Source organism: Hirsutella rhossiliensis, assembly GCF_020360975.1.
Source record: "Hirsutella rhossiliensis strain HR02 chromosome Unknown scaffold00017, whole genome shotgun sequence".
Lineage (NCBI taxonomy): Eukaryota > Fungi > Ascomycota > Sordariomycetes > Hypocreales > Ophiocordycipitaceae > Hirsutella > Hirsutella rhossiliensis.
The window spans coordinates 1,204,008-1,220,664 of record NW_025408683.1 but is presented as its reverse complement, the minus strand read 5'-3'; the positions used below and the strand labels follow the sequence as shown (position 1 = coordinate 1,220,664).

Genomic DNA, 16,657 nt, shown 5'->3' with positions numbered 1-16,657 from the left:
CCGGATTGCTATAAGAACACCTACACTCCCTTACCCCTTCCTCTCGATTCTCCTTTTCTTCCTCTCTCTTTCTCTCACTATTATCCCTATAGGCCGGCTATCTCTAATACATAGCCCCCTCCTTTGCCTAACTCTGCTCCGCTCACACGACCTCCTCGACCCCTATTCTATATGTTTAGCTGAGTTCTAATGCCTCTAGGTTCTGCATGTCCGCTTTATTAGCTATGTCTTTTATCCCTTTAGTCCTTTACCTTAGCTAAGGGAAGGGAAAGGGCTCCTCTTATTACTTTAACGCCCTAAATCGAAGGGGGCTTTACTTACTAATATAGACGTAGTTGCCCCCGACTCTTAACCTCTATACTCTAGTAATAGCTTTACGCGATTACAGCTACCTACTAGATCCTTAGATCCTGCTAGTAACTTAGTTACCGCTATACCCGCGATAACTTATAGGCTTCCGCTATAATATTATCCGCTATTCTAGGATCGGATAACGTAGTAAAGTCTACTCTACCTTTATAAGGTATACTATATATAAATATATATAGATATTAAGCTAGCTAACCTTCTATTATCTTTATTAGTTCTATTAAAAGTCCCTTAGCGCGCTTAAGATAACTATTAATAGAATACTAGCCTACTTTAGCGTTAGCTATTAAAACCTCCTTAATTAGTATTATAATAATAAGCCGTTTATAGACCCTATAATCTATAACTATAATCATAGCTTATACTATCCCTTAATATTATAATTTATAGCTTAATACTATCTCTATCTTTATTTACCTTAGGTCTATTCTTATAGCTATATATATTATAGAGTAGGTAAAGGCATAGGCTTAGGTGCGGTTTATTAAAAGAAGGTTAATAATCTATAAGGGGGAAAAGAAAGAGAAGTATAGGCCTAGCCTATATAAGCGTAGAGGCCGCTTATATATAGACTTAGACTAGACCTTAGTCTAGGCCTATATAGGGCAAAAGCCCTTATATTATACCCCTACCTAGCTTTTAAAGAGGCGCGCCTTTAAATAATACCTAATACTACGCTTAGGGGGACGGAACCCTCGCGCGGACTATATATACTTAGTCGCGGAAAAAACGTTAGTAAATAATATATAATACCCTTCTAAGCGAGCTTCTTAGATAGACTATATTATTAGTAAGGGCCGCGCCCTAGGAGTTAGGCTTTAGTACTTATAGCTAGGGAGTAAAGGCACGTAAAACGGCGTATAGCTAGCTTTAGTAAGCTTATAGTATCCCGCCCCCCCTATATCGGCGTATAGTAGTAGCTCTTAGTACTATAACGTAAGGGACGGTACTTTAGTATATAAAGCTCTGCTCCCTCCCGTATAGGGCTATATAGGCACTCCCTTTCGCTATAATTATATTATATTAGCGGCCTTCCTATATCTTAGCCGCCTTTTTAGTCGCTATAAGTATACGTCCCGTTTATATAGTAGCTACTACCGTACGCGAGGGAACGCCGACGAAGCTTATAGAGGCGTTACTAAGATTACTCGTCGTAAGAGTCGCTATCGTTAAACCTAACCTCCTTTCTATCCTAGCGCGTACGCCCCTCTACTACTTAAAGTACGTTTACCCGCGCCTCCTAGCGCGGGTACTTTAAAAACTAATAAGATTTACTACTATAGCTTATATAGCGACCCTCCTATCGCTACCTCTTTTTATCCTTAGTCCTTAAGGTAGAGATAGAGATATCTATAGTATTACTAGCGTTATCCTTTTTTTATATTATAGAAAAAGATAAAAAAGGAAACTTATTACTACTAAGCTTATAAAGAAGGTAGATAAGATCGGTATATATATTTAATAGTATAGACCTTTTACTTAAATAAGTATACTAATTTATATTTAAGCTTATAATAAGGTAATTATACTTTATTATATTAAGCTAGCTATATATATCTACTTAATAAAGCACTTCTTTAAACTATATAAAGTAAGCTAAAATAGCTTTACTTTACTTTTAATAGAGTATTATAAGCTCTTAGCCTACTAACTTAGCTATATTAAGTTCGCTATAATTAATATAAAGCTTTATAAGGAGGTTAGCTAGTTTATTTATATTAATATATATAAATAGTAAGAGATACCTTTATAGGTATAGGGATAGGCTTATATAAAGATAGTTAAATTAAGCGCGGATATCCCTTATTATAGCGCTATTAATATAGAGCTTTACTATATAAATATAAGAAGCGCTGCTAGAGCGGCCTAATCCGGAGGTTCATACTACTATTTTCAGCAGCTCGAGCAACGAGGCACACTAGCTAGAAGCGGGACATAGCCAGGTACTGTCTACCTCTAAGCGCTGATATCACGCTAGCCCGCAATCCCCTCGCTCCGGAGCCACTAATCCTATCTTACTCCCTTAGCCTGCTTTGTCCTTAGGAGTCTAACTCTTGCCGCCCAGGCGAAATGCCGCGTAGCCAGCCAGCCAGTATGGTCCTCATCTACTATAAATGGCGGATACGCGCCCGTTTAAATGCTTATCACTGGCAATGACGCTCTCCTCCTTAACCCACCTACGATTATGTCGACCGCCATTGCTCGGCACCCCCTCGCGCACGCTCCCCCGGAGCATCACCTTGACTTCCTTTAGCGTTTTACCGCCAAAGAGCGCAAGAGAGTCGTAAAGCCAGCGCTATTATTAGCCGAAGAGCACGCTAGAAACCGAAAGCAGCTACGCGTCGTTCGTTTTATTAAGCCGAAGTACTTAGCTAAAACGAAGATTAACGTTACTAGCATCTTTAGAAAATAGACGCGGTATATCGTGCTATCCCTGCTACGTATTCGGATAAAGGGCTAAGCCTAAGAATATAGATACTATACTAATAATCGAATTAGTAATTAGAAGGCGATAATCTAGAACCTTACTCGTAAAACTATAATAGACTTCTTCCTATTCGTATATAGAAATTATAAGGTAAAGTCGTAGGGTATATTAAAAGAGTATATACGTTAGTTCTAGTAGCTCTATACGACTATTACTAGACGATATATAAACCGGAATAATAGCAAAGAGGTCTATAAGGTACTACTAACTTACTACTCTTTATTATATCTAATTCCTAAGTTTCCTAACTCGCTATTAGTATTACTATAACGTTTTAGTTCCTCGGTTTAGCCTCTAGGCGCCTAACGTTAATAGTAAGCTAGTCTTAAACGTAGATAGCCTCTAGGTTATCTTAACCTTTAATATAGCGTATAACGCTAGCACCTTTACCCTCGAGCGCTATTGTATCTAGCTAGCGGGCTACTATTAGATTCTATGCTATACTAGGGCACGGCCTGCCGAGTTAGTAGATAGCTAGAGGAAGAGTCCGAAGGATAGTTCTATCGAGGAGCTCTTTAGCTCGAAAGTCGTCTAGTCTACTAAGAGCGAGAAAGAGTTAGATAAGGCAATAAATAAAGTATCTTATTAGCTAACTAAGCTACTAGTATAGGAGACGACTAAGCGTGGTCGTCCTAAAGCTCTCTACTATAAGGATATCTTTATAATAATCGTCTATTACCCTACTACCGGGAACTCCGTCCCGGTTATAGCTATTAAGTTTATTAACTATAAGGGAGTAGATAATAAGCCTAGACTATACGCCTTAGGCCGCTTTAGTTAATTAAACTTATAGTATATACTAATTAATATAAGTTAGAACTATCTTTTTCTTTACCCCTACTAGGAAGCTAATATTCTACCCTATTATAGTCCTTATCGCCCTAGCGCTATATAACTATACGTTTAATACGTAAAGCTTAATAGATATATCCTACTTATTTAAGACTAAGGTCTAGGGTCTAACGTAATCTACGCCGCTCTGGTAGAAGGAGTTAATACTTAAGGTGCCGGTTTTCCGCTAGGTTTATAGTATAACCCTTTCCGCTAACGAAGCTATACTATACTCTAAGCTAAATTACGATATAGGTCGGCAGAGCCTTAATTCGGGATATAAGAAGCCCTAGACGCCGAGATTCGCTCGGAGAGGCGCTGCGAACGCTGTTAATAGTATATTAAGGCCCGCCCTATAGACTAGCTAGCGAAGAGTCTTCTAAAACGGGTAGCTATACTAACTAGTTTAACTCTCTAAGCGACGCGCTAGATATAGTCTATAACTAGATAATACGCTATAACCTTAGATTTACTACTTTCTATAGCGTATATCTAAATAAGATTGCCTAGTTCGATATCTAGAATGCTTTCTTAAAGGAGGAGAAGTAAAATAAACTATTCTAGATGCTTATATACGTTAGCCTTACCTATAACCCTCGGGCTATTAGGGATATAGTGCCTAATAACGTATAGGCTAATACGCTACCGGACCTAGAGATATTAGTATTAAAAGAGAAGCGAGCGACTCTTAAGTAAGGACGGTATTAAATCGATAGCTATAAGGATAAGGAAGATATACGAAAACTTACGAATAAGATCTAGACTAAGCGGGTAGAGCGCGAGAAGAGGATCGTAAAAGGATATCGTAAGTATTACTTTTACTACTATCCGACCTAGGATATCGAGGCATAAGCTCGAGGAGAGGTAGAAGAGGAATACGAGGAGCTAGCTATCGATCTCGCTGTGCCTAAGCGTGCTAGACTAGCCGAGATTTTCTACTCTTAGCCTAGAAGCTAGACCGAGGAAGAGATCTCCTAGTATAGAATTAAGGCTATCGACCTTATAGCGGCACTATACGATAAAAAAGAGATAGGAAAGGGCAGCCGGACCCGCCTAAGAGCTTAAGTCGGGCAGTTTATTAAGTAAGAATTACCTAAGCTAGGTGCTAGTTCCGAGCTAGAGCCTAGACCCGATCTCTTCCTACTTCTTATAGAAGCGACCTAGTATCCGGACTATATTAGCGATAAGTAACTGCCTCTTAGAGAGCGGACGTTTCGATAGTATCGTCTAACTATAAGAAATAACTACTTTAACGACTAGCACTTAGTAGGATAGGAACGTGCTAAGTAGCGCGGTAAGATAATTAAATATAACTATCCTAAATATAGGAAAGAGACTTTTAAGTATTTAGATTATTTTCGGAACTATATCCTATTAGTCTATAGGGTTCCGCTTAGATTATCGGAATAGGTTAAGTATAGATAATAACGAAAAGCTAAGCGCCGTTAAATATTATACGGTAGAAATTAATAGATATAATAGTTATAATCTAAATCCTACCTTAATTTAAAAGTACTTTTAGGAAATATCGTTTAGGTTATTACTAAATAGATAGGGGAGGGTATAACCGTTATACCCTTAATAATATATATAACCTTATTTTATATCTTATTGCTATTTCGCTCCCGCCGCTATATATTAGGACTATATACTAGGTCTCCCTTATATATATCCTATTTCTAATTCTCTAAGCTTTCTATTTAAGGCATATACTTCCTATTAGCTATAGTAGATAAGGGATCGTTACGCGTCTTAGTTATTACGATAAGATCGCGGGTAGGTTAGTCCGCTTAACTAAGATTCGGTCTTAGCCGATACGTCCGCTATAATAAGTAGAAGCGACGTAAATATCGTCGACGACTTATAGTAAAATATAGAGGAACACTCTAAAAGTCGTAACCTAATATATTCCCTAAAAGCTACTATACTAAGTTATTACGTTAAAAGGTCTTTAAAAGTATACTAAACCCTAGGGAATAGGGATTGCCGCTATAACTATAGCGATTTCCCCTTATAGTTTAAGCGGGTATTCCCGATAAGGATAAACGGTATATATAGCGCGAAGACAAAGCTAGCTAGGGGGCTATGCTATTATCGCTATAGCCCTATAATTTCTAGCGCTGCTTTCGCTATCCTCTTACTCTATAAGTCTGCTCTAGAAAAGAATATATATATAGCCGCTTTCTTTACTTACTCTCTAGCGTTCTTTAGTTTCTAACGCTATCGCCTACCTACCGCTTTTTTATTCTTACTTTTTAGCTTCGTTCTTAGGCTCTTTATAAAACCTATTAGAGCTACTATACCTATGTTTTTCCTTAGCCGGTAGTGCCTTAAGGAACGTTAGTAATAAAAAGGTGCTTTAAGGAACGTTAGTAACGAAAAGGTTCTTTTAGTTCCTCCCTAGGGAGAAAGAAAAAAAAACGCCGCTATTAATTCCCCCCCCCCTAAATACCGCCCTTTAATTCGTCGGCTGCTATCTTCTAATTCGTTAGCTTGCTCTCTTTAGATTAGTTTAAAAATATAACCTTACTGCCCTCGTCGCTGCCCCTTTTTACCCTCTTTCCTTAAAGCCCGTCTTCTTTCCTAGCCCTTTCTTTAAAGCTCGCCCTAGAATACGCCCTTTACCTTAAGGAACGAAAGGCTCTTTTAAACGTAAAAAAAAACCTAAAAACTTTAAAACTTATTTACCCTCGAAAACCTCGGCTTCTAATTAGCCTAAAATTTCCTTCTTTTATCTTAGCCCCTCCTTATAAGCTTCCTTCTTTTATTAGTTATTTAGTTATATTACTTTAGTATATTATAGTATATTAGCTAAGGTCTAAACTATAACCTCTCCTATATCCCTACTTAATACGAGCACGATACTATTAAGCGTCCGGTATTACTATAGCTATATATATATACCCCTAGAGCTTAAAGAGTCGATATCTAGCTATCCTAAGGCCTCGCGAATAGTCTTATCGCTTAGCTTACTTAGTCTTACTTATATAGCGGTTATCTCCTTTAAAACTCTATTACCTACTAAATCTCTATCCTATACTTTAGAGATAAGTATAATACTATTTAACGTTAGGTAGCGGGATAGCTATACGTATAGGCTATATAGGTTATACTATAAGGATATAGCGCGTCTATTAATATTTAACGTTTATACCCCCTATAGTTTTAGAGCTATATACTTAAGCGTCCTACCCTATACTTTATAGTCTATATATATAAAGGCCGCTATATAAGGTAGACCCTTTTAGCTAACGTCGTTCTACTACTATAGCCTCTTTTACTAGTATTATATCTTAATAGTTATAGGCGTTAATAAGATCGTTCTTAGCGGTATCTTAATAAAGTAAATATCTTTTATTATCTTAGACTTTAGTATTATCCCTATTAGCGGCCTAAAATAGACTATTATATCTACTAAGATATAATACCTTATATATAACTTATTAAGGATAACCTCTAGCGCTATATAGCTAGTACCGTTTACTAGCTTTAGCCCTTAATAGGTATTATAGTTTACGACGACTAGTATCCTTAGTACGAATATAAAGATAGCCGGTACCGGTATTATACTATCGTCGCCTTAGTTTAGTATTATAATAGCCTCCTCCTTTATCGGTAAGCCCTCTTTTTATTTATAGTTAGATATAAAAATATATAGCGTTAACTAGTACTAGATCTAGAATACTAAGCTAGCCTTTATATTAAGGTTCTACTAGTTCTTATTTAGCGGCGTTACTATAGTAATACTTAATACTTATAGGATCCGCTTACCTTCTTAGTAGTATCTTAAGTTAAGGAGGTCTAGATCTATATAGTCTTATACGCTTAGTCGGATTTGCTTTAATAGCCTTTATAGCTCTAGGTCGCTAGTAGCGCGTACTTACTTATTAAGTATAATAACGGTTATAAACCTCTTCTATAGCGTATATACCTTATTATACTAGTACTATTACTCGGCCTTAAAAGAGTTATCTATATTTTATAAGACGGCCGTACTAAGGAGGAGGATCGACTGCTCTTAGACTAAGCAGAACTAATAAAAGTCTCTATAAAAGAGGATAATAGGGATCCCTTTAAAATCCTAGTATAACCCGCGTAGCTAGTAGAGCTACTCGTTAACTATATAGAGCGTCTACGCACTAAGTATATTAACCTTATCGACGATAAGTATATCCTTCTCTTATTGGTCTATCTAGGATTAATTATAGATAAACCGCTCTACTTAGTTTAGTATTTATAACCTATTAAGATCCCTAGCTATATTTATAACTACCGCGAGATCTTTATAAGAACCTATAAGCGGAGTAGATCGTAATACTATTAATCTATACTATTACTATCCCTAACGTCGCTATTATTATTAAGCGATTCGATTAATCCTTAGATATAAAGAGTTTAATAAGCGCCTTAATAACTCGCGACTTACCTATTCCGCCCTCTCCGCTAATAAATTAGTATAGCTAATACCTATTACCTTTCTTCTTACGCTATATAAGGTTAAGCTAATAGTATATAATTAAGAAGGTAATTACTTACTTTTTATTTAGTATAAACCTTACTACTAGGGCCTTACCTACCTTAATAAAGGAGGTTAAGGCGCCGAGCTAGATCTTTATTCCTATGCTAGCCTCTACCGTTTCCTTAAGGTCCGCCGCCGTTATTAGGATATTATTATCCCTAAAACCTATAAGTACGCTATATACCGCCGCTTAATAATTAATTACCTTTACTAAGGGTATACTTTATATTCCTTAGATTATCTTCTCTCTCTCCCTAAATATATAGGTTTACTATAACTTTATAGCTCTAACCTAACTCTATAGCGGTATAGTAACTTTAAAGGATACCCGCCCTAAGATATTAATTTATCTCGGGCCTTATTTAGATAGTATTACGGCCTAGAACTTAAAAGATAACGAAAACGCTAGTTACTAAAAGTAGCTAAGCTCTTATATTATCCTTATAAGCTCTAGTAAGCCGGCTATAATTTAGTTTACCTTAATCGAGCTTTTAATAATATTAATTAAACGCGTTATATTTCTAGTACTATTAGCTTAGTATACCGATCTAGGCTTAATACCCGCCTCTATAGTACTATCCTTATTTAAATAGACTACTATAGAGTTACTATTACTAGATAAGGCTACTTATTATTTAGCGTCCCGCTTTATATTTTTAGCTAACTATTATAGTAACTATATATTATCGATATAATATAATATCCTTAGGACTAAAGCTACTTATTCCCTCTTTTATATACGGTTAATATCGCCGCTTTCTTCCCTTAAGAAGAGCTCCTAAGGTATAAATAGTATAAGATACTATATAGCCGCTCTTTAACGTAGAAATTAGCCTCCTTAACTTAGCGCCCTTAGTTTATTAACGATAAATATACCTTTAGTAGTATAATCCTTTATTATCTTTATCGAAATCCTTACTTAAATACCTATTAAGGTAGACTATAGCCTACTTACCCGGTCGCCTAAGCACCTATACTTATTAGATTCTTAGAGCCTAGCCGCTCTTAAGCGGGACCTCGCCTTAAGCGGCGGGCCTCTTATCCCTATCGTTATACTTTAGCCTAACTAGCGAAATATAATCGTAGAGATATAGCCCTTAAAGGATATCTCCCTAGTAACGATATACCTTAACGTAGTAAATCCTTTAGCCTGTTACGGCCAGGCACATACGAGCCTTGACGGCTATAAAGATGTATTGGCACTATGAACGAAGACTCAAAGCTAAGGAGCAAGAAAGAAAGACTAGACTACACGACCGAGCTGGCCCTTATGTGCATATGCACGAGGTTACCTCAGCAGCGCTCAGGTAAGCACGAGGTCGCACGTGGGCACGTGATGCTGCTTGGGCACGTGACACTGGTGACGTTCTGCGCTGGTGTCTCTACGCTGGCGCGCAGGGTCGTGACACTACCCCCCCGTCTAAGGCCTTGATATGCGTATCAAGGTAGTCAGTCGTGGCGGCGGGTTCTTGGTTTCACGGCTTTCTCGGCTGTGTCATCATCGTCTCGTTCCTCGCAGCCCTCCTCCGCTGCAGCACATTCGATCCAGTATTGCAGGTTGACGGGTGGGCCTGCTGCGTCCGGATGTTCATCGTGGAATACCTTCAATGCTATTGGTGCGTTACGGAAATTCCTAGCCGGGTACCAGGTCTCATCAGGGTCACATCCCTTCCATAAGACCTGGTATTCCAGTCGTCGACTCCTACCGGTTACTCGAGACTGCTGGACTTGATCAACCTCCCACTCGGGTTCTCCGTTGATCTCCTCGTGGCGGAGGTGTCTGGATCTGCTGGGGCAAGGGGTTATCGGCTGCTTTTCGAAGACGGTCGGCGTGGAATAGGTTCTTCATTTTGTACGACTCGGGCAGCTGCAGTACGTAGCTATGACCGCGTTCTTCCAGGATTACGAACGGACCTGACCATTGGTTATCTAGCCGAGTAGTCGGAGCGTTCGTGGCGAAGCCTTTCCTGCTGAGAAAACTCGGTCACCGATGGCAAAGTCGGTTGGTCGTCGTTTCCTATTAGCCTGTTCCTTCTGACGTTCTTGAGCGGCGGTGGCAGCATTCCTGGCGTCTTCCTGGGTTTCCTGGGCGGTTTGCACAAGTTCCCTAGCTCTGGCGGCGGGTCCGGTGGCAGCGGTCTTGTCAGTCGGGGCAGTGACAGGGGTTCCGGATATCTCGGCCTAGGCTACTTTTAACGGTGCCATGTCGATGGAAGAGTGCCAAGACGAGTTATGGGCGAAGTCGAGGGCGGGCAGCAGGGAACTCCAGTTGTCTTGATGCTTCGTCACGTAGAATCGTAGCTTTTGATCCAGGTATTGATTTGTGACTTCTACACCCCTTGGGTCTGAGGGTGTAGGAGCTTCCATGACGATGCTTCGTTCCCGTGAGCCGGTTAATCTCTGCGAGGAAGGCAGAAATAAACTGTCCAGCGTTGTCAGAAATCCATACGAGGGGCATACCGAAGAAACGATAGAGGTAGCGGAAGTAGCGGCTAGCTAAGACTTCTGCTGTATCGTTTTTCTTTCCTGGGAGCGTGGCGATAATCCGGCTTAGCTTGCAGACGAAGGTCCAAACATAGTCATATCCGTAACGGTCTTTCGGCATATCCTTCCCGTCACATTCGACGTGCTCCCAAACAGAAGTCGGCACGGGCAGTGGATGGAGCAGTCCAGGGGTCTTGTCTCGAGGGGTTTTGTTGCGGCGGCAGTCGTGGCAGTTCCGAATATAACGACGGATATCCTCCTTCATCCTTGGCCAGTAGAAGTCTCGTTGGAGCAGCTTGATTACCTTGTTCTGTCCGGCGTGAGCGAAGATCTGGGGCTCGTGGGCTTCGCGAATGAGCGCGGTCTGAAGAAACGTCTGCTTGTCTGAGGTCTGGGCTGGTACGATCAGGTGTGTTCCATGGGTGCCGAGGTCTTGGAGGAGGTTCTCTTGGCGGATCAACGAAACGAGTTCGGCTCTTCGGGACCGAGTTCGGTCTAGTTCTGGGCGGTCTTGATCGGGCGTCTGCTGTATCCCTTGGTCTTCTGGGGTCTGTAGGGCACTCGTGGCCCTCAGAACTAATGGTCTAGTAGGCTTAGGTTCGGGACTAAAGTTCTGAGGGGGCAGGTGGCCGGCGGCCGTAGGGTCTAGCGAGTCGGTCGCGAAGCCTAGCCTTTCCGGAGGGATCAGGGTCACCGTGCGTTCCTCGGCTTCCCGGGCCTTTACGGTAGGAAGCTCGGCTGTCTTCCTGGAGAGGGCATCGGCGACTACGTTCAGTCGACCGGGGCGGTAGAGGAAACGGATGTCGAACTGGGCGAGAAAGTCGGACCATCTGATCTGTCGTACCGAGAGCAGGCGCTTCGTAGAGAAATGGACTAAGGCTTCGTGGTCGGTGATCACATCAAATTTCTGGCCTAAGAGCTCTGGGTAGAAGTGCTCTAGACTCTGTACGACGGCGAGGAGCTCGATCTTGGATTGGGTAGGCTCGCTCGGCCGGGGTCATGGTCCTAGAGAAGAATCCAACGGGCTTCCAGGTCCGATCAGGCTGTTCCTGCCATAGAACACCAGCTGTGGCATTCCGGGAGGCATCGGTCTCCAGTCGGGTCGGCAGTTCTGGTCTAAAGAAGGCGAGGACCGGGGCTTCGATAGCCAGGCGCTTGAGTTGATCAAATGCTTCGCGTTGCTCCGGGCCCATCACAAAGGCAACATCCTTCTTAAGCAACCGGTTCAAGGGTTCTGCCACTCCCGAGGCGTGGTAGCAGAAAACACGGATGAAATTGCATAGGCCAACGAATGATCGGATCGCGGTGCGGTCTCGGAGGTCTTCAAGCTTCCAGTCTTGTATCGATCGAACTTTCCGAGGGTCGACACTAAGGCCCACACCGGCTTCAAGCAGAACGCCGAGGTAGTCAACCTTGGTCACGTTAAATCTAGACTTCTTGATGTCTCCTGGAGGTTGGCCTGATGGAGTCGCCAGATCACTTCTTGACAGTCTTTCCAGTGGTCTTCTTCTTTATCCGAGTAGATCAGGACGTCATCTGCGTAGGCGCTGGCGCACCGGTCGAGGAGATCGTGAAGCTGCGCGTTGATAAACTGCTGGAACCAGGCGGGACCTACCTTCAGACCGAACGGGAGGACTTTCCAGCGGAAAGTTCCGAAACGGGTGCGAAAGGCGGTCAAATACTCGGAGTCAGGGTCCATGCGGAGACGGTGGAAGGCCTGGATCACATCGATCTTCGTAAAGCGTTGAGCTTCACGGCAACCGAAAGCAGTACCTTCGAGGGACGGAGCGGGCGTGATGCGACTTTTAAGATGATCGTTCATCCAACGGTAGTCGATGCAGAAGCGGCGGGCGGTCGTGTTCGGTTTCGGAGCGAAGAGGACGGATGCGGCGTGCGGACTCGGATCGGGCTCGATGAAGTCTATCTCCGGAGGTGATCGACAGTCTCTTTCTCTAGAGGCAGATACTTAACGGGCGTGCGGTACGATGGGGGTACTGTCGGCGAAAGAGGCTTCTCAAGCTCTAGGACTACATCGTGACCGGGTCGGCTCGAAGGTAGGGTGTGGGCCTCTTTCTTCGAGAAGAATCCCTCTAGATGGGTGAGCTGGGGCGGTAGACGACTACGGACACAAGCAACATGCTCAGGGTCTTCTCCCTGAGGGAACGGAATGCTTTGTCCCTGGTAGGTCTTCTGATCCGGGGAGACTTTAGCAACGGTTCGAGCACTAGGGACGGTCTGGTCAAGGCCGGAGCTTGGCTCGAGCTGGACTGGATCCCGGGCATCAACGGTTCGAGTTCGTTCCACTGTTCGAATCTCTCGTGAGACTACTTGGCAGACCAGGGCGTTAATCAGGGCTTGATCTTCGGAGGCTTGGACCGAGGCGACGGAGACGAAGTCGGTAGCAGGGGCGGTCGTGAGCTGAAAACGGACAGACTTCTTGGCAGACGGAGACTTGGACTGAAACGACGGAGACGGAGTCGGTAACGGGTCGGGACAGAGGCCGGAGGAGCTTGATCAGAGCGGCGCCAGTTCTTGTGGAGGATCCGGTAGCGTTTCTCCTCTTCTCGAGCAGGCGGTTCCGCCTCTCAGCGTCGGCCTGGATCTTAGGGTCGATCCGACCCGAGAGCGGGGCTTGACGAGAGCTGGATCGTCGGGGAGAACTTGGCGAGGGCAGGAAGATCATCTGGCCAGATGATCTGTCGGGCGGCGCAGTCAAGTAGGAGGCGCTTCTCCCGCATCCAGAAAAGACCGATAAAGATATCATGGCCACACTCAGCTATATCAAATGTCTCGTTTGCGAACGAACGGCCATCGATGACGAAAGTGGCGACCAGCTGTTTCTGGATATAGCCGGCTGGCTTTCCATGGAAGTCTTGAGAGGAATCCGACTCGGGAGCTCCTTAATCTGGGCTCCGAGTCTTTGGGCGGCGGACTGGGCGAAGGGTGGGCTAAACAGCAAACGGGTTTCGGCCCCCGGATCACAGGGGAGCGGGCAGGTAAGCTCACACCATCCACTTGGACTTGACTTGGCAGAGTGAATGACTTGCTAGACCTACTCGCCATCTGTGACACCTTAGGGACCATCAAGGAGTCTTGTGATGGTCCTATTCGTTTCCCGAATCCTGATCAGAGTCGTTGGCAGGGACAGGGACGGAGGCGACACGGGAGACAGCATGGGTGCGGTCGGGACACTCGCGAGAGAGGTGCCCTGTTTTTCCACAAATAAAGCAGGTGCCATTATCCCAATGGACCCTTTCTCATCGTCGGTCAAGGCTCTGCCAGCATCACGCGAGGTGATAGGGTCGAGCCGGTCTTGTTCGGAGTCTTGGCGGTAGTCGGAGCAGTCTTAGTCGGCGCGCGGCGAGATCGGTCGGAAGAGCGGGAGTCCTGTGTCTGCCTCATACTCCTCTTCTGGCAGTGGACAGCGTCTTTAATGAACCCACAGAAAACCTCGTAGGTCACGGACTCGTCACGGGTCTTGGTCAAGAGGCTGTTATCTAGGTTGGCCGGGATGTGCTGCCACAAGGTATGCTTCATCTGGTCCTCGGGCACACGACCGGTCGCAGTTAAGTAGTCAAATTCCGCAAGAAAGTCCACAATGTCGGTCTTCCCATTCACGGTAAACTGGAGGCGTTGCAGGCGGTCAAGAGCCTCGGAAAGCTCATTCGGATTGCCATAGGCGGACTCAAGGGCTTGGATCATCTCTGCCACTCCAGAGAAGGGTCGAGTGTCAGAGGAGAAGTGGTTTCAAGTGCTCGGCGGGCTTTTCCTCGAGCAGGTTATACAGACAGACCATCCGGCTGTTCTCAGTCCGGAAGGTTCGTACGTCTTCGTCAAATTTGTTCTTTATGCTCAGGATGAAGGAATGGAACTCGTCCTTCTTCCTGAGAACGTCGCGAGACCTTGATGCGCGATTTGGCGGCGTCGCTGTACTCGGGGTTCTTGCCTCTGGGAAGGGGGCAAAACAGGCCAGGCAGCTTTGCCTGTTGGTCGGAAGGCCGGGCCATTTGGGCCGGCAAAGCAGTCGAGGGCTCCCGGTGCTGTTGATTTGATTCAACAGACGGAGAGCGTTCATTTAGACGGGCCGTTAAGGCCGCAATCTGTCCTCATCTCGCGGATGAGAGCGTCTTGGGGCTCGGGGCAGCCATGGCTACTATTTCGGATTCAGTGGCTTGGCCAGCAAGCCGGGCAGAACGGCGTGGCTGATCCGAGGGCAGGGCTTCCTCGGATATCATAGTCTCGAGGTCAGAGTCTAGGGTCGGAAATGGTACCACGCGGAATCACGGTCAGATGCCTGCACGAGCAGGGACGGTCGGAGGTCAGACGGGACGAATCCTTGGTCGGAACGGTTGGTCGGACGACTACACACACGCGTAGTCTTTGTCGGAACGGACGTGATCTCAGCCTTGAGGATCACTTGGTCGGTGGTCGGAGTCTTGGTCGGAACGGTCAGAACGGATGCGCTGGATTTACGTCAGGCGCGTGTGACGTGAAAGCTCGGTGCCTATTTGCTTAATCGCTGGCAAGCGATCTTATTGAGCTTTGAGTAGTGTTACGGCCAGGCACATACGAGCCTTGACGGCTATAAAGATGTATTGGCACTATGAACGAAGACTCAAAGCTAAGGAGCAAGAAAGAAAGACTAGACTACACGACCGAGCTGGCCCTTATGTGCATATGCACGAGGTTACCTCAGCAGCGCTCAGGTAAGCACGAGGTCGCACGTGGGCACGTGATGCTGCTTGGGCACGTGACACTGGTGACGTTCTGCGCTGGTGTCTCTACGCTGGCGCGCAGGGTCGTGACATAGCCTACTTCCTCGATAAGTATTAACTTATCTATAGAACTATCTATAGTAGCTATACCGCTTTCTTATCGAAGGTATAGCTATTATCGGAAGATATACTAATAGAGTACTAAAATATTTAAGAACGCTTAGGTACTATTATTTATTAGTTTAGTTAGGTATCTTAAAAGATCTATAATAACCTCGACCTATAATAACGGCCTCTCTATAAATACGCGATTCGCTACCTTTATTAAGAATTTTTATATCTTATTTTACCTACTATTATCCTTAGTACCTTCGCCTCTATAAACCTCCGCGCTATTAGCTATTTCGTCACTTACTCTAAGAGGTAAGAGGTCCGCGGCCGTAATAACGCGCTTCTATATAAGGTCCCTTACCTTAGTTATATAGTTAGTAATATAAAAGATAAAGGCTATAGTCTTATACTATATAGTAATAAAGGATATATTATAGTTATAGTAAAGCCTTATAGTAATCGCTTTATTCTATTAATTTATTATACTATACGACCTCTAAATCTATAGTATAGTATCTCTTATAAAGGCCGTCTCGTTAACTAGTTTCTATAGTACCTTAAAGCGGTATAAATTACCCTTACGCCCCCTTTTTCCTAGTAAGTACTTAATATAGGTCGGGCTATAGGTATAGATTTATATCGCGCTAGTATAGAAGTTCGCTTCTTTATTAAACGAGGCTAAGAATTACTATTTATCGCCTAGTAATTACGATATATCTAATATTACCGATCGCTCTACTTAAATTATATAGAAACCTTCTTAGTTAAGATCCTATTTTATTTATTAGTATTCCTCTCGCTTAGGTTTAACTAAATAAGGGATATAGGCTAATACGCGGCCCCTTATACTATACCTTAAAAAAGATACTATCGATATATCTAATAATATATTCTTAGTATACCGCTTAATCCTTACTATAGATATCGATAAGTATTAAGCTTAGATATACGTTTCCTTATAGCTAGAGTAGTCTATAAATATAAAGCGCCCCTTACTTATTAGTCTTAACGGCGCTATAATAGTAGCTAATACGCTTAAATACTAACTCCTTACTTACTTTAATATAATTTTTAAAGAATAACGCTATCTCTTAGTAAAAGAATTTAGCTAAGCTTAATAGGTCTAAGATAGCTAGCTAT

At 43.5% G+C, this 16,657-nt stretch overlaps 1 protein-coding gene across 1 annotated transcript; it reads right to left on the bottom strand.

The window, feature by feature from the left end:
- Positions 1 to 10,388: 10,388 nt before the first annotated feature.
- HRG_10861 (reverse transcriptase (RNA-dependent DNA polymerase) domain-containing protein) lies at positions 10,389 to 12,390 on the bottom strand (the record flags this gene model as incomplete). Its single annotated transcript, XM_044869331.1, has 6 exons — positions 10,389 to 10,607; positions 10,657 to 11,001; positions 11,095 to 11,192; positions 11,253 to 11,658; positions 11,714 to 12,103; positions 12,172 to 12,390. 6 exons carry the CDS (start codon positions 12,388 to 12,390, stop codon positions 10,389 to 10,391), a joined length of 1,677 nt encoding a protein of 558 aa, XP_044715680.1.
- Positions 12,391 to 16,657: the final 4,267 nt, after the last annotated feature.